This window comes from Drosophila teissieri, chromosome 2R, assembly GCF_016746235.2.
Source record: "Drosophila teissieri strain GT53w chromosome 2R, Prin_Dtei_1.1, whole genome shotgun sequence".
NCBI lineage: Eukaryota > Metazoa > Arthropoda > Insecta > Diptera > Drosophilidae > Drosophila > Drosophila teissieri.
In genome coordinates, this window is record NC_053030.1 from 17,122,031 (window position 1) to 17,144,090 (window position 22,060).

The window sequence follows — 22,060 nt, forward strand, 5'->3', positions numbered from 1 at the left end:
GACGACTTTCTGGTCACGTTCTTCTTCAGCTTAGCGGCTTGTTCTCATCCACCTTCGTAGGAACAGAGTCGTCTTGGTGCGAGTGCTGCGGTTCCAACCGCTTTGATGTTGGTGTACACCTTCTCGTGGCTAAGTTTTGCTATTAGAATAACGGGTAGGTGATAGTCGAGACAATCGAATAACATTGTCTCTGTTGCTTATAATATGGATAAAGATTGCAAACTCGACCTAGATAACCAGGACATAGATTAGCAAAAACTACGTTTATAATCTTTTAAAAGAATAGCATTTATTATCAGTAACGATTTCATCATGATAAAGCATTGTTTGTAGAAAACGGTGACGAAATGCGTCTTCTTGACATATACATATAGCTCTCTCGTTTTCCGCACGAAGCTCACGCAGAGTAATACTTTTGCTATTCTCTAGGGTTCTATATAAACATACATATGTTACATATAAGGCCGTTCGAGCGACTTGAACGAAACGATCTATCTGAACCCATTCGCAGTCGTTTGAAAGGGGTCCACTCAGTCGGTTGCTGAGTGTTGCTATCGTCGGAAAGCAGATTGGAAGCAGATTGGAATCACAATGGTTTGTTGATATTTTGTAAATATATTAGGCAAAAGCTTTAAAAGCTTTCTTTTTGTATAAATTGAATTAAAGGGTAAAAAACCGGCCGAAAAGCTTTAAAATCTTAATAGACGAAAGTTACGAAATTTGAACTAAAGTAACCTGTTATCAACTTATACTAATTGAGAATTCACAGTCAAATGAAGGACTGTTTGATTTCACAATAAAGCATTCTTGCTTTAAGTCATTTATTGATGAAAACTTTTGTATTTTACAGAGTTTGAAAAGTGTTCTGCACATTTTTCTCCTAAGTCTGGTTGCGCTTCAGCAACTAGAGTTGGGTACTGGTTCCCGCATCTTGGCAGCCTACTTCTTTCCTGGGAAGAGTCACTTCATGATGACCAATGCCATCATACGGGAGTTGGTGAAGCAAGGACATGAAGTTACCTTCATTACTCCGTTTTCCTTGTCCAAGGAGAACCTCGGACCAACCTATAGGGAAATATTGATTCCTCAATACAATCATTGGTCAGAAAGTAAGTATAGTTGCTAAATTAATCTACATATATCAACATTATCACTGTCTTATAGTTAAGGAGATGACCAACAAAAACACCGTTTTGGATATGACGGATTTGCCAACTTTCACATATCTTCGAATGGTCAATGTGATGGGTACCCACAATACGGATTTTGCATTCGAGCAACCGGAGATTCAGGCTGTAATCAATGAGAAGAACAAGATTGGCAAATACGATCTGCTGCTGGCGGAGCAGTTCTACAACGAGGGTGCCCTCATCCTGGGTCACTTGTACCAGATCCCCATAATAACTGTTTCTACTTTTGGTTATGCTAACTACTTGAGTCAGATGTTTGGAATTGTGTCTCCTTGGTCATATGTACCACATGCCTATATGCCCTATACGGATCGCATGTCGTTGTGGGAACGCATCGAAAATGTTGCCATCAGTGCAACCGAGGATCTCGTCAGAGAGTTCTCCTATTACCCCGCACAGGATGCCGTCTTAAGAAAGCACTTCTCCAAACTCCTCGACAGAGTTCCCACCGCCAAAGAACTTGAGCGTAATGTCTCTGCCATTCTGTTGAACACCTACGTGCCACTGTCTTCCTCGAGACCAATGGCATATAATATGATCCCAGTGGGCGGTTTGCACATTCAACCCCCGAAGGCGCTACCGGAGCATCTTAAAAAATTCCTGGACGGAGCTACACATGGAGCCATTTACTTCAGCTTGGGTTCGTGCTCTCATCCCTGAGAGTTTAATCTGAAAAATCTAATGACTCTTTCTTTTTCCGCATAGGTTCCCAGGTCAGAAGTGCCGATTTGCCACCTGAAAAGCTAAAGATTTTCCTAGAAGTCTTTGGGAGTCTGAAGCAACGCGTTCTCTGGAAGTTCGAGGATGAGTCCCTGCCCAATCTGCCTGATAACGTGAAGGTGCAAAGTTGGTTACCTCAAGGCGACATCCTGGCGCATCCCAATGTCAAGGTTTTCATTGCCCATGGAGGACTCTTCGGCACACAGGAGGCAGTGTACAATAGTGTTCCCATATTAGGAATGCCCGTTTACTGCGATCAGCATCAGAACATTAACCAGGGTAAAAACGCAGAATATGCTCTGGGATTGGATTACCGAAAAGTCACGGTGGAAGAATTGCGAGGTCTGCTGCTGGAACTGATTGAGAATCCAAAGTACATGAATAACATTAAGAAGGCCTCTCGGATATTCCGCGATCGACCACTTGGAGCTATGGATACGGCCATGTACTGGATCAACTATGTGATCGAGCACCGAGGTGCTCCTCATCTGGTGTCCGCTGGCGTGCAGCTTCCCTGGTATCAGTTCTACCTTCTGGACATTGTGGGTCTAGCTATCGCAGTGATTCTCCTGCCAATCGTGGCTCTAATCCTGATCTGCCGCAGGAGCTCCAAGCCAAAGAGCACTCCGAAGAAGAAGACCAAGAAGAATTAGAACCAAAACTTGAGTTTTATTTTTGTTAACAAAAGAGGCTACAATTATGTTAGATAGTTTCTTGTAATAAATTTTGGATAATTTCGTAATACATTTCTAGGGCACTAGACAGCTGGTAATTGATAACAAAGCTAACGAGTAGCGTGCAAAGACCGCCCGCAACTAACTGAACTGGATGCTGAAATAGGTCAGGAGAATTAGCTTGGGATCTTCGCAGGGCCTTTCTTCTGTCTCCGGGCCATTTCGTAAGCTTGTTTTTGTGTGTATTGTTGTGCCTTGTGTTGTGTGAGTGTCGTGTGGGTTTACGTGTGTTTCGGTGTGGGCAAGCGGCGATCTCTACTGGCTTATGACCATAGACTTCTTTACCTTCTTCTCCTTTCTCTCATGAGTGATGGTCACTTCCTCTGCGAAAGAAAAATCTATGGTTAAAAAAACTTAGTTGCGGATGAGGTAGGTTGCTTACCCTCGAACTTGGTGGGCAGCTGCTTGATGGTCTCGATAGTCTTCACACTCTTCTCGCCGGGCTCGATGATCTCCTCCTCGTACTCCTCGATGATCTCCTCCTCGTCGGTGTCATCGGGATTTGACTTCTGGCTGGGCACTGGATCGTAGACAGTTTTTACGGCCTTCTTCACGATGCCCTCGGATGTCACGGTGGTGTAGTGGTACTCGGTGCCACCTTCGATCTTGATGGTCTCGACGGTTGTCACATCTCCGGGGTTTTCGGATGGGACGATCTTCTTGGTGCCCGACTCGGACTTGAGCTTCTTGGTGGTGGACACGTTCTTGTGCTTCTCGGCGTCCTTCAGGGTCTTCTTGTATTGGCGAATCTCCTCCTCGGTGAGCTCCACCTCCTCCTCCTCATACACAGTCTTCGAGGTGGTGATGGTCTTGCCGGAATCCAGCTGCGTGGAATAGGTGTACTCCACTCCGCCGGGCACACGCTTCGAAGCCACAGAGGTGGTATCATTCTGGAAGAAGTCAGCGGGTGGTGGTGGGGCCGAAGACTTGGGCTTCTTCTTTTGCTTCTTATCGCTGGTCGAGGTGTTCGAGGTGGATGTGATGGCCTTGACGTTCTGCTCCTGCAGCGAGTTCTTGCGCACGGTGCGATTGTTCTCGGTGATCTCGATGTTCTGGGTCACCGACACTCTGCGCTCCGATGTGGTGGTGGAGTTGGTCTGCTCACCATAGTTCTGCACCACGTTCTTCTGCTGCTTCTGGACAATGCGACGGGAGGATTCCGTGGAATCAGTGGAGTCCACCGACGACTTCCTGGTCACGTTCTTCTTGTTCTTGTTCAGCCTGGCGGCCGTGTTCTCATCCACCTCCGTAGGAACGGAGTCGAAGAAGGTCTTGGTGCGAGTGCTGCGAGTTCCATCCTCGTTGATGGTGGTGTACACCTCCTCGTAGCCACCCTCGATGGCGCGGGTCAGCATGGTGGTGCGCTCATCGATGCGGATCTCCTTGCCCAGACGCTTCTGGACCAGCTTCTTGTTTTCCTGCTCCTTCTTCAGATCCTCCTCGCTAACGGGCTTGGGATCCCAGAAGGTTCGCACCTGGGTCTTGACGGTTCCATTGGGCTGGGGGGAGGTGGTGATCACCTCGTAGCCACCCTCGATCACCTTGTACGTGGTGCTGGCTCCGGTGGCCTTGTCGAACTCCACCTTACCATCTTCGATGTCCGCGGAGGTCAGTAGCTCTGTGGTGTGTGGATGCATGTGTGTATAGTATATGGTATGGTATATAGGGCGGTATAATCCCAAGCTCCTGAGTGTGTGTTTGCATCTAGGGTTATCCAAAGCACTTGCGGCTTACATCTAGTATTAGCTCTGGTCTTACACTATGCTAAGTCTAAGATATTGCATGTGATTCCTTTGTAAGGCAGCGTGGTATTTGGGTAAATCAAGGGACCCTTAGACGTTCTCAATAAAGTTCTTGTCTCAGTTTCTTTAGTATCTCCCTCATCAGTTTCGCTCTAAGAAATGTGACTTACTATGGATTTTAAACTACTTTCAACTTTCAAGGATTCAAAACGATTAAAAATTTAATGGCAATTCATATGGCAACCTAATTGCTAGCTTTCTGCTGTAAGTACAATAACTAACAAAAAACGCCTATATTATTATTTCACTTATAGAATCTTTGGTGTCCTGATAATCGTTGCGTTAAAAATGTATATAGTTAAATTTTACTTTACAATAAGTTTGATTTTGATTACTTTAGAGACTTCGTCTAAGAGCCACTTGGCAAGCAATTTGTACAGCATTTAACGTGGCATACGCTTTGTACTTCCTCGGATCTGTCTATCAATCGTCGGGTTAGACGTGTACGGGTTGGGGTTCGGTATCCAGATTGGGTTCCAGCCGCCGGTACTGCGACTTGCAGCGGCACGCCAGGTGTGGCAGGCAGCTGTAGTGCATCAGCAGCTTCAGTAATTGCTATTTGAACTTGCGGGCGGACCTCTGTTTGCCGCTCTTGGAGACGCTGCCATTTCCGCCGCCTGGCTGCATCCTGATGTGCTGCTGTGTTGGCTGCGGTTGTGGCTGTGGTTGTGGTCTCGGTTCCAGTTCCAGTTCCGCTTCCGGTTGGGGATGCGGTCTCTCCTGTCGCTTCTGTGGACTCTGTTTCAAGGAGGCGGTGGAGGAAGCAGATGCATTCGCAGGCTGTTTGTTAGTTGCTGGGGAGGTGAGAAGCGACTGGTCGAGATGGGATCCATTCCCAGTCGACCCATTCGCTTTCATCGCCTTCGAAGTTGGGGATTTCTCGGGCGGATGCAGCAGCATGCTGGCGGCTTCGTTTAGCAATTGAGCTGTGCTTAGTGGGTTAGCAGGGTCACTATCGCTATCATTATCTGCAAATGTGGTTAGGGGTAACGAGACAGTAGTTTTAATTCGATTCAGCTACATCGTCTTGCGATGCTGTGATGCTATTGATGCTATTGATGCTGGTGATGTCTGATGGCTAAGATGCAATGGGTGAATGGTGCTGGCTCTTATGGCTATGTGATGGTTCTAAGACCTCGAACTTAGACCCAATGCTTTCCATGGCTAAGATGGCTTAAAAGTACACAACTGAAAGGGCGACAAAATGTGAAAGAAGAACGTAACGTAACTTAACTGCTAAAATAAAAATGCAAATTGGAAAACAGAGTTTCTTAAATTGAAAATTTTTGTTTGTGTTGTTTAGGGTTTCTTTGTTCTTGTTGTTGTTCTCGAATAAATATTACGACAATATTTGCAAAATGTAAATTATAACATAAATGGTATATATACGTTTATAGATAGAAAAGTTAGGCTGCCAAAACACTTGAAACAAACATTAAACGCTCAGCTCGAATTCGATTCGAAAAGTGGGCGCAAAGGGGGCTGGGCACTTCGCACACACACTCACACACACACACAGATCCAGATACATATACACAATAGCCACAAAATGTGGTCTACAATTTCAGTTTTAATTTTTTACTTTATTTTAAATGGTTTTCGTTTATCTTTTCTAGAGTTATTGTATACACTCATTGTTTGCATTTTATTCATAGGAAAAACATATGTACATATGTGTTGGGAGAGTTAGGGGAAATGGGCAGGGAAAGGGGACGGGCAAGGACAGGAAATGGCCTCTATGCCGCAATGAGTTTTGATGCAGATGAGCTGGAAAGTCATCGCCATAAATCGGTAAGCACACGAGAGGGTGAAAGTACAAAAATTTCAATTAAAATACAATGAAGTGTAAAACTTTGTGGCCGGGCCAAGTGTGCTCATTTTTTCTCGATTTTGTCCGAGGGAAAGGAAAAAAGGGGCGGGGGCTTGGGGGCAGGCGATTGGGGCAACTGTGCCAAGTGTGTCGCCCACATACACATCGCAACACATCACGTATGTCGAGAGCAGCAGCAGCAGCAGTGGCAGCAGTGCAAAAAGTTTAATTTGAAAACTTAATTAAAATTTCTCTGCTTTCTCGCTCATTCTTTTTAACAAGTTGCGTGTGTGGGGTGTAAAGAGGGGGGCAAATAAAAATTGCATTTATGACACTCTGAAGAATTCGTTTCGACAACATTTTTTGGCCAAACCTTAAATTTCAATTAGACCGGCTGCTCCTTGGCATTGGCAACAGTGCGCCTGCCTCCCAAAGAGGATGGGGGTTTGGAAATACGATTGTGTGCGTGTTTGGCTCTGGTCTGTGTGTGTGGGGGACTTTCATTTTAGGAGAAGAGGGGAGGGGGCGACGTAGTGTTTGAGTGTGGTGTTCGTGTGTGCGTGTACAAGAAAAAAATGGCAACAAAACGACGAATAACGAACGATCTGCATTTGTTTGTTCTGTTTAGTTTCGGTTTTGTATCTATGAGCTACCAGTTTCTTCCGACTCCTTCTCGGTCTTCCTCTCCAGCGTCTGCGATATCTTCTTCCATATGTTCTCGAACGAATCGGCGCCGGAGTAGTCAATCTGTCCGGACTCCCAGCACTGGCGGCGCATCTGGTTCTCGTAGGCCTCCTGTTCGGGAGTGCGCTGCTGACCGATGCGGAGCTGTGACAGAGCACCAGCCAGACCCGCCTGAAAGTATGTTAATTAAATTGATTAAGTGCTCGGTTTCACTGGGGGGCTGCTGCGAAGGGGAGTATATACATATGTAGCTGGGTGTATTAGAACATTTCATGCACTACGGATTAAGCTAGTACTAGGACGCAGACGAGCGGTTGACAACATTGAGATGTTAGTTACGGTGCACAGGGCGTATGATTAATGTGACAACAGAGTGCTACTCGAGGCATAAATCAAGTATACGACGCGTTGAGCTCCGGCTGCTTGCGTTTGCATTGCGTGTCCCTGCAACTCTCTGGCAGATTACTATGTGAAAGTGGGCTGAATGGAGATGCAGGTGGCTATAAAATGCGCATGCAACACGAGGATGGTGTGCCTGCTTTTGCCTGCGTTTGAGTTTCAAGATGATGATTATGTTGTTGACCGAATGGGGAGCAAGCTCCCCATGTTCCATCTACATTAATGCTTGACCAGGTGCCAGGCCAACTAATAATAAATCAACAAATGCCCTTATCCAGGCCACAAACACAACGCTGAACCATGAACCAAGTACCAAGGACCAAGGACCAGGGACCAGGAACCAAGGACCATGAACAATGAACGATGACCGAAGGACAATGAAGACGACAATGACAATTCGTATGCAAAACAGTGACTAGACGAAAACCAGGACATTACATTATCACTATCACTTGCACTAGCACTTTTACATTTGCACACCGTTATCCAATGCTTTTGGTTTGTTTGGTTGGGAATCGGGATTCCTACACAGAAAAAATCTCACTTTGGTTTTTAAATATGCAGATTTTTCAATATAACATAAAGCCCATTTTGCATGTGGTGCAATGAAAATCATATGATAATTGAATTAAGAATTTCTTTTTTGTTTCGGGCTATAAAAAATCCATTTAACATCTAACAGTGAAGGACTTTTTTCTGTGTAGTTCTCAGGCGAGGTTTGGATTGATTGCCTTTACCTCAGCCGGCGTTGTGGCTGCAACTTCATGTTCTTGTTGGTGGTTTGTCGCTTTTTCTACTGTCTGACTATGCACGGAATGATGAGGCGTGGGCGTGGGCGTTTGCGAGGGCGTGGCATTGGCAGTGGGCGTGGGCGTGGGCGTGGCTGTGTCGGAGGAGGAGGAGGCGTGTTCAGGTGGATGTGAAATGTTTAGCTCATTGCTATTCACATCTATGGATGAAAAGCCTTCGGCATTGGCAGTGGCATTGGCATTGTGGGCTTGATTTTGGGTTTGGGGCGAAGGACTCGTCGACGGCGGTGGGTGGCATGCATTGTCATGATGCCACTCAGTGGCATTCGCGTTTGCATTTGCATTTGCAATCGTGCTATCGTTCTCATTTTCAATCTCATTCGCAGTCGCAATCGCAGTCGCATCCGCATTCCCATTGTCCTGGCTGTGATTCTGGCTGGGATTGTGGTGCTGCTGCTGCTGATGCTGCTGTTGCATCCGTTGCTCCTGCTCCTGCAGCTCCTTCTCCAGATTCTCATAGTAATCTGCCCAAGGATCGCGGAACTGGCGCACATGCAACAGCTGGTGGTGCAGCTGCTGCTGCTGGTAGAACTCATGCTGCTGCCGCTGATGCAGCTCATCCGCCGCGAATTCGCTTTGCGTGCGTATTATATTTAGGCAAAGGCACTGAGACAATGTTAGATATACAGAGTTATATGCACGAGTTATATGCGATACGGCAGTCCACGTATTATTTATGGCAAAGTATAATTTACAGAATGCGCAACATAGGAGAGCAAGAGTTGGAGAATAAAGAGTAAATGAAAAGTAAATCAATTTGCGAAAATAAAAAACCCAACGGCACGAACATAACAAGGGAAAAGTGAAAAGTACACACAGAAAAACTTAATCAATTAATAATTATGTACAAAAACTTATTTAGCTTGTTGCTGAATTTAAACCATGAACCAATTCAATGATTTTGCTTGATCATTATTGATAAAAAATTTATCAAAATTTCTTTGTGTGTACCAAAAAAAAGGAGATCCCCCACGAATGCGTGCTAGCGTGTGTGTGTGTGTGTGTGTGTCTGTGTTATGGGATATATCTAATGATTCAGTTGAATTTCGTTGGCATCACCCGCAACCGACCATCTTGATTTGAATCATTTCCATCTATCGATGGCGTAAACCGAAACATTTTCCTGGCTCATGGCCAAATCGATGCAAATTAGAAAGGAAAAAAAACATAAAGAAAGTGAACACTAAGACGAGCACTCACACACACACACACACCCACACGAGACACACACAGTTGGACAAAAATTACAGAAAAAATACAGAAGAAAATAAGTTGAGAATTGGTCTGCCTATGGGGCCAAAAAAGTAAAGGAAAATATACAGAAAAGAAAAACGAAAAATGGGTTACTCTGGGGCGTGGCTGCTAATCGAGAAGAAATCAACAGAAAATTGCAAACCAATACAAAAATAAAACGAAAACAAAGTATTCAAACCGAGTAGATTGAAAAGAGGCGGGAAATGAAACGATATTGAGGCCAGCTATCGGCAAAAAATAAATGGCAAATAGATCGAAACTGAGTTTGTTTGTTTGCTTGGGTTATTTACTTTGCGCACAGATGATGATGAATTCATAGATAGATAAATAAATAAATATTTGCGTTATAATTAAGATATTTACACAGGGGTGTGCTCAAGGTATCTACAGATCTGGTGCGATATGGTTCGGCAATTGAAGATCTGCTTACCTCTGAAGTGGACCCGTGGGCCACTTCTCCCTCGGGTCGATCACTAGCAACATTTCCTGGCGTTTGCTTGCGATTAGCGTGTTAGAAAACGAAGCAGGGGTTTTGTTTTGTTTGAGGATTGGAGCAAATACATTGGGTTAAACAGTAAAAAACTTGGGTTAGCTTCAGTATGGCGTTCAAGAACAAGGGCAGACATAAGAGATTGTTGGGGCCAAGTAACGCTGGAAATCTCCAAGATGTGCGTTATACATTTTATATATAGCACTTACCATTTCGGTGGACAGGGACTGGATGACATTTTCGCAGAAGATGTTCCACCACAGCTGAATCAGATCCTGGGCATGGGCATACTCCGACGAAACGCTGGCCACCTTTGTCTCCGAGTTGAACTGAATCAGCCATGGCTTCAGCTTGCCGGCGAAATGCAAAATCTTAATCTTATCTCTGAACCTGCAAGCCAAATTCCATTACAAACTGTATACTCAATCCCACAAAGATAGCGAACTTACTGTTTGAAGGCGGGCAGATAACAGTACGAGGCATAAGCCGTCACATTGTACACAAATGGCAAATGCTTCTTGATGTCCGCCGTCGACCAGTCGGCAAAGAACTGATTCAGCAGACCCTGGTCACCGCCATCGAAGCTGCCATTCTTCACGGCGAACTCTGTGATCTGGGCAAAGGTGTCCACGCTCGGTTTGAAGACAAACACGCCGGAGTTGAAGCAGTCCGGCCAGCTGACATCCGGAGCAGCCGACAGTTCCTCGCGCTCGAACAGCTCGTCGCAGTTTTGCAAGACCTACGAAAAAGAAGAAATGTATTTAATATATATCTATATCATATCTATGTTTGTTTGCATGTTAGTGCATGTTAGGAGAAGTAACTTAAGCCTATGTTAGCCTATAGTTTCATATCTTACCAGTGTATCCGCATCCAGGAAGACGCACTTCTCGAACTGAACGAGGCGCCAGCAGTGGAGCTTTGTGAAGGTCACGCCCAGTTCGGGGCGGGAGAGGAGCGCCAGGTTGGCGGCATCCTGTGAGTCGAGCACATTGACCTCCTGCACCACGTTGTAGACCTCCGTCAGTCGGTCGCGCATCGCCTGCGAGACATTGGGCGTGACCAAAACGGCCAGCTGATGGGCGGTCTTGGCCCTCTTCAGGGAGTGGGCCAAAACCAAGGCACCCAGTGAGTACGTGTCATTTGTCGTCAGCGTCACCCAAGCGAACTCTGTTCGGGACGAGAGATAGAGATACGATTGCAAATTAAATGCTATAGATATGTAGCTCAGAGATACGGCTAAAGTCAGAGATACAAATTGGGTTACAACACAAAAAGATACTGCTGCACTGCACGTTTCACTGCAGCAGTTGGCTGTATTTATTAGTTTCGGATTCAGCAAAAAACGTTATGGATTATAAATAAACAAGCGATTGTTCGGGTTCCCCATTCAAAATAGAACAGATATGTATACATATGTTCAAGTGGTGTGTGCAGATCTCCAACTGCGTCAGCATCGCCCACATGCAACCAAAATTCATTTGCTTTGTTAGCGCAGATAAAATTGCAAAAAAAAATCCATAAAGAATTGGCAAATTCGAGCAGAGCATATTTCAGGCGCGTCCAAACGGGCAATTAGAATTTTGCGTAGTTGGCATTTAGTTGGGCAAAAGCTGTAGATAATTATTCATGGCGCTTTCTGGGATAGATGTATCTATGTATATACACGATTATGAGGCGATATGAGTATGATTTTATTTTTTGTTTGGGTGCAGATTTCTCACTCGATGGGGAATTAGTTCGTTCTAGATTAGGCCAGAATCCGTATGGTACACAATTTACAAGTGAATTTCAAAGAAATTCTTGTTTTTATAAATTATTAAACCATGCAGACTTGCTGTTTAGATAATTAAAAATTCATTAGAGTTAAGATAGAGAAGACGTACGATTATTTTTTATTTCCAATTTTGATTATTGACATGTAAATGGAATTTAGAACATTATTATTCGGGTATTAATGCTACAAATAAAGTAAGTCGATAAAGTAAGATAGATGGATATATATACAAGTGTGTATATATATGTTATATTCTCGATACATTTCGTTGAGCTAACTTTAGTCGGGTTAAGTTAAGTGTCAGATTAGAGTTCTGTTTACATGGGCTTGGTTTGTTGGTTGGTTGTTTGGTTTTAGAGAAGCGAACTGAAAAGGAACTGTGAAGCGTAGTAGGATACAACAAGTAGGTGGATAACAACAACTACCTTCTCGCATTCAGATACGGATGTGGACACATTTACGGATGCGGATGCGCATTCTGATGGTAACTGCTGCACAGCGAGCTAATCAGCGGCAATCAAATGCATTCGCTAGGCTGAACTTGATCTTGGTCTTGATCTTGATTTGGACTGAGATCAGGACTATCTCTGTCCTCCGCCGGATTCTTTAATGTGTGTTTGTGTGTGTGAGTGTGCGTTGGTGTGTGTGGGCGGGTGAAAGATACACAGATGCTTTCTTTTCTATTTGCGTGTGTGTGCTTGTGAAATGATTCGTTGGGCCTAAAATAAAAATGAAATCATTTACTTTCGGCAAAACTAGAATGGATCTTAATAACTTCTGACTTACCGGATGTGTGTGCGAAAAATGACAAAAAATTTCACAAAACAATAAAACTTATGTGGCAGAACGGTGAAAAGGAATTTTCGGCAATCGTCATAAATTTGGCGATTTAAACAAAATTAAACAAACAACACTCGATCTAAATATAAACTTTCAACAACTGTTGAAATTGTCAAAATGAATGCGTCGCGACATTTTACTTAGACATATGCTTAGCACGTAAACTTAAAAATAGGTAAATTAGCAATTTATGTGACAGCTAACTGTGGGAAAATTCCTGAACTTTTTAACAGTGTAGAAAGAGAGTACTCTCTTGGGAGAAATGCTCTCCCTTTTACCTTCTCTCTCTCTTAAGCTCGCTCTTTGCTGAGCAGAGTTTGCGCTCTAATTTCTTCTACCCGCTTTTATCAATTGCGTATGGCCGTAGCACAATAAAGCTGATAAAGCGCCCTGCCAAAGCGATTGGGAAAAAAGGTCGTGGGTCGTGGGTTGTGGATTGAGCTTTTGGGTCTGGGTCAAGTGACTGAACAAATTCCCGTTCAGGCGTGATGAGGCCCAGATCAGATTAACGCCAGACACCACCATGAATGGGGTCACCAATTAGATGAATGGGGAGCCAAGACCTTGAGGTAGCCATCCCTTCCCTCACAGAAAACCCGTTTGTCAGGGTCCCCATTAAAGCAGCGCAATAATTTGCAGCCGGCGCACAAGAAGTGAAGTACAGTCAAACCTGGTCAACTTATAGTAATAACTCTATGACCAATTCTGTATAGATAGTCCTACAAATTGCAGAGTTTAAGTAGCTCAAACCAAGTACCATGAGCCTATATGTTATATGCTGACATATAATATTGACTGGCAAAGAATTTGTTGTATCCATGTCATCCTGTACTCTGGAAGTGCATAATGGGAATTGATGAAGGGAGTGGTCTTGGGAGGAAGTCGTCTTGGGGATCGCCGGCGACACCAACGCACAAATTGGCGAGTGCATGGCGCAGAACGAGTTCTGCGGGAAACCTCAGCAGGCGGCGTGTGTATCTTGTGGATGCCGATGCTGTATCCGAAAGAGCAGTTCACTAAAAATAGCGCCGGCGATGCGAAGTAAAATGAAATGAGATTGTGTCTGGCTGGCTGGCTGGTAGGCGAGATGCATTGGATCGGTTCGGTACAGGCGACGCAGCAATTTTAGAAAATTGAATCACCATGGGACTCATGGATGGCTTTGGATGTGTACGTGTTGGATGATGGGCGACCGAAACGCGAGATGCTGGAGATCCCTGCGGGCTAGAGAATTGAACGCAGCTGCTGTGGCCGTAGGTTGATGATTAATGCGGGCATAAATCCGTGCAGATTTAATGGCATTTCCAAGGAAAGAGAAAAATGTGAGAGATCACACACACTCTACTAGTGGGCGAGGCGACACAAAAGAATGTTCTCGGGCGTGGAAAACTTTTCGAAAAGCAAATTTAATATTATTTTCGAAATATACAAAACTTGTTAGCGCCTGTCGCCAGCCATAATTTCGACCCATACATATTGAACTTAAAAATAGAATCACATCCCCATATAGATTGTGAAAATTATTATGTATGTAGGTATATATGGTCAAACAAGATCGCCGGACGTCAGCGGATGCGTGTGAAAAATGCCAAGGCGAAGTGCATCCCTTAATGGGCCGCTAATCTCAATGGGCTGCAGATGCGGAAATAATCGCATCGCTGATAAGGCAAATGAATGATGATAAGGCGGCTAATGGCGCTACGTGGGATTACCCTGGGTCACCACCCAGCATTGCGACAGGTACAAAGCGCAGCAATCGATGTAATGGAATCACAACAAAACGGAATCAGCATAACTTTAAGCTCTCTCTCTTTCGCTCTCTATCCCTCTATCTCTCTCTCTTCTTGAAGGTTATGTGAGCTTCGCGTTATCAGCGATTTTGTGCACAAACTTTTCATAAACAAACAAATAGGCCAGACGGACAACCAGCGTTCTGGTTTCCAGTGCAATGTTCGCCTTTTTTGAAATGTTTTCCTGCACGTTAGTGTTTCAAAATAGAGAGAAACTGAGCGGAAGAGAGCGGCGAAACGGGGGGTGGTGATGGTGATGAGGCGGGGGGCCGTGGGCAGAGCTAGTACGCTAGTGAAGGTCAGTAAAGGTCGTAGCCGCACACCATCGCGCGCGCTCTATGCTCGATTTATAATTATATATATTATAGTAGTGCGATTATCGCTATGATTTCGATTTAGCTTCTGATTTTGCATCCGATTCGGATTCGGATTTTGCATAACTCCAACCTGAAGCGAGTGTTACGAAATGGAAGGAATGGCGATTTGTTGGTTGGTTGATTGATTAGCAGGAAACGCCAAAGGAGCTTTAACTTAGGGCAGGCTGTTCTACCGACTTTTCAGTTCTCAGTTTCCAGCTTTAGCCATGCATACACACACACACTCTCTTTTTTCTTTTCTTGCTTTTCTTTTTTGTTTGCTCTGGTTTTGGTTGTGGCCCAACTTACTGCTCATTTTGTTAGGATTTTATTTGATATATTTTTTTGTGGGGGGGAGTAAACTCGATTTTTCGGAACACTCGCGAGACTTTTCCGGCGGGCGGTGGGTGGCTCAGCTTTCACACTAAATTCGAGAACGAGAGCGGCGTTTGCGATGTGCCTTCCACGAGCGATGACGAGAATCTGAAGCGGCTGTTCGACTGCCGTGGGCATAAATGCCTAAATGCCAATGCAGAGGCACCGGCAGCGCAGTCGACGTCGTTGGCCACCACAAGAAAAGCCGGTGGGAGATTTATTATACCCCCTACTCGAGAAATATCAAGGGTATATGGGGCGCTTGTGCTAGCTGGGCAAATTTATAATTTAAATAATAACAAATGTGGAGTGAATTTAAAGTCACAAGCCAGATATCATTTCAAAACAGTTAATAAATTCAATTAATATAAACATGTAATTAAAATAATTTACCGCATTCTCGCTCATACCTTTTAGTAGGCAACATTTAAGCCATAATTTAAAATACAAAATAGGTAAGAGGTATTTCATAGTCGATATACAGGTGCAGTGTAAGTACTATATCATTCTTTCTGGTTTCATACACGAATGCGAATGTGTGTGTGAGCAGGAAGGCGCCAAAGAAAAAGTATTTTGCATTCCGCTTACTTATATTTCATTTCTATTTATGCTTCTTCTTTGCTCGCCGGCTAAAAACGTAAAAGAGAGAGGCGCAGAGAGAGCGCGATAAAAAGGTGCGAAAGGAAAGTCATCAAAAGAGAACATTGAGTAGTTGTGGTAAAAGTGCCGAAGAGCGACGACAATTTGCGAAAGCATTTTAAGAGAACGTAAGCCAAACAAAAAAACAACAAATAATTATGAAAAAACAACTAATATATCAATTAAAATCGAGTTTTTAAGGATTTTCTTTGCCCATTTGATAATTACATTATAACGATGTTGTCGAGTGACAACCGGCACTAAGCCGGTGAAACCATTGCATACTTGTTGCCTGTGATGGAAAAGCTTCCTCTTCAACTCGGTTACAAAAACGCTTGCCTACTTTCAGGCTGCTGCACTTTAAAATGATATGGTGCTATTTTAAAATTTAAATAAATAGTTTTAAATAATATCAATCAATGTTTTTCCCCGTTTATTTCATTATAATTAAAAAATTTTCTAGTGTTGTGAAAATTGAAATACCTGTATACAAATTCAATTCATTTATTTATTGTTTAAGTAAATGTTTTATTGTCATTCGTTATAAAAATCTACTCCTTAGCAGACTTACTAGATCTATGTTACGTATAAAACCAAATAAATAAACGATGGCATTTGAGCAAAGCAATTTTTCTTTGATGGCGTTGTTTTTAGTTTTTGGTGATTTTTTGTGATTTTTGGTAAAGAATTCAAGGCAGTTTGCTAGGTAGACGGTTGTCCTAAGGCTAAACTAAGGCGTAAATGGTAGGTAATAAATAACTGGCCCCTAAGACTAACTACGCAACTAATTAACTAACTAAAGTGCTATTTTCGGGCAGTATCACAGTGCAGAGGCTCGTCCTCCGGCTGACGGTTGTTGATGGCGTTTCTGGGCGAGATCACAAACGGCTTTCGCTTCTGGGCATTCCTCTTTCGTCGCTGGGCTCGTTTTCTCCTGCAGTGTATCACGCAGAAGATGACAACTGTGGGTGGTAGAACATGTATTTACATAAGTCAAATATAACACATTTTTAGTGTAGCTAACTCACTTAGAAGCACAAAACAAACTCCGCCAAAACAGCCAGCTCCAAAGAGCCAAAAGCTGCGCGTTTCGGCAAACTGCAGTGTCGTCTGGCAACTGGCGAATGTTGGCGAATGGATCGTCCGATTGTAGGGCAGTGGACATTCGCGGATGTCGAGCGCCTCTGAAAATGGAATTGCAAGTTGGTCATGTGCCAAAAATAAGCAGCTGCTCCGACTGCATCGCCTCCATCGCCATCACTTACCCAAGCATACTGGCACGAACTTCGGACTGGCGCCGAGCATCATGAGATGGTTGGTGACCTGCTGGCAGCCACACTGGCTCAGCTGCGACTTGGTCAGATCGATGACCTGCAGGTGGCACATATTCGCCAGGCTGTCGATCCTGAAGTTCTCCAGCGGATTCATCGAGGCGTTTAGTTGCCATAGCTCTGAAGAGGATGGCGCGATTTAAGATAGATTCATATCCTTAGAGACGTTTACTTACTGGGAAGTATTCCCAAGTCGGGTAACTCCTGCAGCTCGCAAGCTGCCACGTTCAGGTACTCCAGTGGCGCCCGGATGGGCTTCTCCAGTGCATCGAGATTAAGAGATGTCAGCTCGTTGCTGTCGATGTAGAGGTTTCTCAGTCGCGGCAGCTGAAACAACTCCAGCGGTATTGTAGTCAGTCCATTATTCGAAAGATCAATTTCCTGGGAATTTCGATTAAGAAATTAATTAAAGACACACTCGCTGATTAATTGGATGTCGTTGTTACCTGGAGCGAGGTAAGTGGCTCGAAGGTTCCCACCTCCACCGATAAGATCATGTTATCATAGAGCATCAGAAACTTAATGTCCGTGTACCTCTGAAACGAGCTAGTTTTCAGTCTCCTGATGCGATTGTGCGATAGATCCAGAACCTGCAAAAATAGCCAAATTGTCAGATCATTTAATTTCAGTTGAGAGTTATCAATGGAAAGGGTAGGGTTCCCATACACGACGTATGTACTATATGTATGTATGCATGTAATGGATAAATTTATGTTTGTGGGCAACTTCTTTATTCTTTAATTAAGCTCAATTGAGGCTAACTGTGACGAGGGGTCCCAGTAATGATCACGTCTGATCGCCTGACCCCGCGATCGTTACTCACCTCCACCGAGGTCTTGAGGTTCTGGGGCACCTCCTTGAGGTCCAAGTCGTAGCATCGAATGCGCAGCAGCTTGTCGATGTGGCCGTAGGTGCACTTGCGCACTTCCGGCTGAAGGATGAATCCGGCGGAACGCAACAACTGGAGGCACACGATGAACGTCAGCAGCTGCCAATGCAGGTCCATGCTCTGCGAAAGTACATGGACAAAACTATACTATGTGGAACCAAACTATGGGACTTCGTTTTGGCGCCAACTTGTTTATTTTCTTGATTAAATCGAGAACAATAAATTGAAGCAAACAATCGCCCATGGGCGCGTCAAAGCGTTTATTTTCGAATTAACAATTTACAAGATCATTGCCGATCACTGGGGGTCTGGGTCTGGGTTGGTATTTTAAGGGGAAATGCGGATCCGCATCCGAAGCTGAAGCTGAAAGCATTCAATCAAGCGAATCTCCCGCACCTGGCAGATGAAATTTACCCATGGCAGTTCGGATACAGATACGGATACATACACTGCTGCAGAATCAAACAAAGCTCGAATTCGAAGCCTAGGTCAGCTGTTGGCCTGCGTATGAGCGATGTTCATATTACGTATACGTAACACACAATCAGTGTCATTCCCGCTGCATTCATGCACATCAACAAAAGATGATTCCGCATTGCGGCGGCGGAAACAGTTGCGGCCCTATAATAATAATAAAAGCAACTAGCCCGAAAATACCTGACTCACTCACTCACTGTTTAATAGATATAGATACATTTTGGGAGCGTCTTGCCTGCTTCCTTGTACAATATCTTATCGTTCTGTGTGTATATCTTTTGATTCTAGATCAAACAGCAAAAGGGGTAGCTATAAATCATACAAATATTCCATTAAAATGCTTTTATGCCTCTTTGCAATGTGTCAGATTCACAAAAGCATTTTCCGAAATTTGCCAAAAAAAAATGTATGGGGGGGAAATGAAAACCAATAATCAATTATGGGCTAGAAATAGGAATGCTTCAACGTGATTTATACCTCAGGATAAGTACATATATCTTGACATGATCTGGCATGTAAGCCCACTCGGAATGCACATTTGGGAATTGGAAATGGCCAGAATCCATTGTTAATGTGTGTGTCACGCCCCATTGAAGGGCAATTAGAAAATTGCACGTTTCCCAACTTTGTATCAGCTGCCTTTGCGTGATTTTCGCATTGTGAAAAATGTGAAAATGAAAACCGAACCTCATGAGTAATGTCTTGAGTATTGTAATTTTGCATTTGTGACATTCGGACTAATTGCTGTCGCAGCTGAAGTTTTCATCATTTCGCCCCAACCATGCTGAAGTTCTCGAGAAATCAATTGTGGGTCAGCAAAAATGGGTAGTTCTATTTACACGAAACTCAAATGCTTGCCAATGAATGATGAACGACGGCGTAGATATCCATCCATATTGGCAAATCACTTTGAGCCCGTCCAAGTGGCGGAATTAAGACGTATGGAGTCCCCAGTTGGCCGATAAGATCTGGGCCTTTTACACAGGCAACAAAAGAGTGCTAATCAATTATAATGTTAGTAACCATTCGTTGCTCATAGTAGCTGCGATGGCTCGGTAATATATAAATGATTCATGGTCCCCATTTAGCCATTATGATTCGGCCATTTATTAATTTTTGTTATTTTCCAGCTAGCTGAAGTGTCTTGGCCTTTGACCAACAAATGTTGCGCTCCACTTGAGAGGCATGTGCTCACAAAAATGAAAACATAGAAGATGGGCAACAGTTCTGCCAATATGTTTGCTCCACCAGAGGAAACCTGGCGCACACTTTTGCCACCCAGTGTGTGCGCCTACCTCTGTCATTAGAGCCGCCTGTCGAATCAGCGAAAAAACGAAGCAGAAAATATCAAACGAAATATTGAAGCTATTTCCACACTTTTTTTCGGACTGACAGCAACCGCAACAATGGCTATAAATATATTTCATATATTTAAATTAAAATTAACCAGAAAAGCCCAAAACAGCGGCCAGAACGAGATGCCAGCATAAACAGTGGCGACCAAATGCAAACTTTTGGATGTGAAGAGATTGCATCCCATACCCGGCTGACTTTATTATACAATTTTAGGGGGCTGAGAATTCAGGGAAACTGGCCATAAAAAGGGCTAATGCCAGGCACCAAATGGCATATCCACTCGGCGGCAATGGCCGTAAAAGTGATCCCGTCCCGCAAATCAAATGGAGAATCCGTATTAGCCTTAGACATTGTGCATTTTGGAGGTGGATTGGTTGGGGTCAGAATTTATGTTTTCCACTTTCGCCGCATTTGTTCTGCTTCAATATTTATTTATATATTAGGCCCAATCAGGCGGCAGACCAGACAAACAATGGGAAACGCGAATGGGGTGGCAGAAATGGGTTACGGATCGGAATGGTCCAAGGCGCTAGCGATCCATCCAGCTATCCGGATCCGCCTGTCGACCAACGGATTGCAGCCTGCCCGATATGATAAATATGACGAGGAGGGATTATTTATCTGTTCGCCAGGCCAAGCGATTATTGGGCTAACAAAACGCAACATGAAATCGAAAATCACTCTAAAAATTGGTTGGCATACCAAAAAAAATGGGGGAAAAAAACTCGAAATTAGTATCAAATATTTTAATAACATTCTAAACATTTGTGAATGGATTTATGTGCTCTTGTGATAGTTCCTGTCACACATTGTGGGCGTCGCAGAAGTAGGCATATATTATCGGGTATGCCCCGTCCGATCAGCATATATATCTTTCAGCTCCACCCCCCTCCCTTGCCGACCCCCAACAGGTGTGTGCGCTGGAGGGCCCCGAGATTTATTCACAATTCTCGCGGGTACGATAAAGATTTATTTGTTTGGACTCTTCTCTGATGCAGTGATGAAACATCGCTTGAGACAACCTTCCCATCTTGGCTACCTTCTCGTCCGCGCCAGAAATGCCATTGGGTAAGAATCACATTTTCCTGAAAACCGAAGCTTATCAGAGTACGTCAAGTGCTCTTATCAAGTAAGTCCCCATTCTGCTGATAGCTTCTTTCAAAATTATAACTTGCGATGCGAAGAACAAAAAAAATTAATTGAAATGGCCCCGGTAAAGATTGTTGGTGTAGCATAAAAAAGCGTTGTTCATTTATTTCAATTAAACACAATCAAGAAATCGTTTCCCCAGTGACTGAAAAGAGCGAGGAACAAAAGAATCCGCTACTCTACTTTATCGGAATGCCAGTTGAGAATATCATATTTTGTTTATTTGTACATAAACTTTGAATGGATACGAGTCCAAGTTGCAATGAAAGTATTATTTATAAGTACGACATTTCGTATAGCTTTACTTTGTTAAGCACGTCTCCCTTCTCGCGACTTTAGTTACTTTTCCAGAACACTGGCTGTAAAGATTAGTCTCTGCCTTGATAAGCAGGTGTCCCCTACGTGTTTTACCACAGTTAATTACTGAATAAACACCCATGCTTTTCCTGCCCCAAGCGTTTCTTTTCGTATACACACAGCAAGTATATAGTACAACTTTTATTTTATCTGCAAGATATGTGCGGCACACACACAGAAAGCCTCCAATTGCCGCAGTGCTGCCTCCCCTAATTGAAATCAATTTAACTTGGATTCTATCGCATTATGCTCTTTCGTGGAGACTATTTTCAATGCGGACACCATGGCATATAGAACTCGACGAAATCCAGAGACTGGGACACATTTCAATGCTAAGTTTGCTGATTAGAAAATTCAATATAGCTTACACAGCTGTTGTGCAATCTAGTCGTAGTACTATGTGGTTGCACCATTCACGATAACCCGCCAGACCCCGCAGTACTATCAAAAAGGCAAAAAATCAAAAAACTCAAAAAAACCAAAGGTTCCGAAACAGATTTTTCCGTGCGCTTACCGCTGGGGAAATTCAAGTGTTCAGGTATAATCCCATTTAAAGAGCGCAGAGATAATCCTTGTAAACTGGCAGGATTCTTGTTAGTTCACCACACACACAGGCACTGTATACTCTTAGATGATTGTTGGATTTATATATATATTTTCAAAAACTTTGTATTAATTTATTAATTATGGCATTAAAAGAGTTACGATTACGCCGTAGAATGATATAGCGATCGTTACGGAGCGCGCACGTTGGCCGGAACCGTTCAATTCAACCGCAGACACAGAATTGAAACGATCGGTTCAGTTGTGGGCCTTTCGGACGCCGACGATC

General features: G+C 43.8%; 4 protein-coding genes across 9 annotated transcripts; 1 reads left to right on the forward strand and 3 right to left on the reverse strand.

Moving 5' to 3' along the window:
* Positions 1-1,172: 1,172 nt before the first annotated feature.
* LOC122614490 (UDP-glycosyltransferase UGT5-like) lies at positions 1,173-2,652 on the forward strand. The gene is made up of 2 exons (XM_043789055.1): positions 1,173-1,830; positions 1,896-2,652. Exons 1-2 carry the CDS (start codon positions 1,173-1,175, stop codon positions 2,561-2,563), a joined length of 1,326 nt encoding a protein of 441 aa, XP_043644990.1. The 3' UTR covers positions 2,564-2,652.
* On the reverse strand, positions 2,560-15,103 carry LOC122613276. Of its 2 annotated transcripts, XM_043787377.1 has the most exons (3): positions 14,965-15,103; positions 3,027-4,262; positions 2,560-2,967 (listed from the first exon to the last, which is right to left on the reverse strand). In XM_043787377.1, exons 1-3 carry the CDS (start codon positions 14,969-14,971, stop codon positions 2,900-2,902), a joined length of 1,311 nt encoding a protein of 436 aa, XP_043643312.1. In that variant the 5' UTR covers positions 14,972-15,103; the 3' UTR covers positions 2,560-2,899. The 2 variants fall into 2 exon arrangements, with proteins under 2 accessions (XP_043643312.1, XP_043643311.1); XM_043787376.1 differs by lacking the exon at positions 14,965-15,103 and having other exon boundaries at positions 3,027-4,466.
* On the reverse strand, positions 4,822-15,103 carry LOC122613271 (glycogenin-1). Of its 5 annotated transcripts, XM_043787367.1 has the most exons (7): positions 14,965-15,103; positions 10,752-11,062; positions 10,342-10,631; positions 10,102-10,282; positions 8,077-8,754; positions 6,910-7,111; positions 4,822-5,414 (listed from the first exon to the last, which is right to left on the reverse strand). In XM_043787367.1, the coding sequence occupies exons 1-7, from the start codon at positions 14,969-14,971 to the stop codon at positions 5,002-5,004; spliced, it is 2,082 nt and encodes a 693-aa protein (XP_043643302.1). In that variant the 5' UTR covers positions 14,972-15,103; the 3' UTR covers positions 4,822-5,001. The 5 variants fall into 5 exon arrangements, with proteins under 5 accessions (XP_043643302.1, XP_043643304.1, XP_043643303.1 ...); XM_043787369.1 differs by lacking the exon at positions 8,077-8,754 and having other exon boundaries at positions 4,855-5,414; XM_043787368.1 differs by lacking the exon at positions 4,822-5,414 and having other exon boundaries at positions 5,718-7,111.
* A 1,073-nt stretch (positions 15,104-16,176) lies between these two features.
* On the reverse strand, positions 16,177-22,008 carry LOC122613209 (leucine-rich repeat-containing protein 4B). Its single transcript, XM_043787270.1, has 7 exons — positions 21,743-22,008; positions 17,824-18,009; positions 17,447-17,590; positions 17,177-17,381; positions 16,935-17,120; positions 16,698-16,853; positions 16,177-16,631 (listed from the first exon to the last, which is right to left on the reverse strand). Exons 2-7 carry the CDS (start codon positions 18,004-18,006, stop codon positions 16,474-16,476), a joined length of 1,032 nt encoding a protein of 343 aa, XP_043643205.1. The 5' UTR covers positions 18,007-18,009; positions 21,743-22,008; the 3' UTR covers positions 16,177-16,473.
* Positions 22,009-22,060: the final 52 nt, after the last annotated feature.

Excerpts from the sequence above, each read along its gene's own strand:
- LOC122614490 (XM_043789055.1), top strand. The coding sequence starts at position 1,173 with ATGACCAACAAAAACACCGTTTTGGATATGACGGATTTGCCAACTTTC. Across the intron at positions 1,831-1,895 it reads AGCCATTTACTTCAGCTTGG|GTTCCCAGGTCAGAAGTGCC; the intron begins GTTCGTGCTCTC and ends TTTTCCGCATAG.
- LOC122613276 (XM_043787376.1), bottom strand. The coding sequence starts at position 4,281 with ATGCATCCACACACCACAGAGCTACTGACCTCCGCGGACATCGAAGAT. Across the intron at positions 2,968-3,026 it reads GCTGCCCACCAAGTTCGAGG|AGGAAGTGACCATCACTCAT; the intron begins GTAAGCAACCTA and ends TTTCTTTCGCAG.
- LOC122613271 (XM_043787367.1), bottom strand. Across the intron at positions 10,283-10,341 it reads TATCTGCCCGCCTTCAAACA|GTTCAGAGATAAGATTAAGA; the intron begins GTAAGTTCGCTA and ends TTTGGCTTGCAG. Across the intron at positions 8,755-10,101 it reads AGTCCCTGTCCACCGAAATG|TGCCTTTGCCTAAATATAAT; the intron begins GTAAGTGCTATA and ends ACATTGTCTCAG.
- LOC122613209 (XM_043787270.1), bottom strand. The coding sequence starts at position 18,006 with ATGGACCTGCATTGGCAGCTGCTGACGTTCATCGTGTGCCTCCAGTTG. Across the intron at positions 17,591-17,823 it reads ACCTCAAGACCTCGGTGGAG|GTTCTGGATCTATCGCACAA; the intron begins GTGAGTAACGAT and ends CTATTTTTGCAG. Across the intron at positions 16,632-16,697 it reads AGTTTGTTTTGTGCTTCTAA|TTGTCATCTTCTGCGTGATA; the intron begins GTGAGTTAGCTA and ends TACCACCCACAG.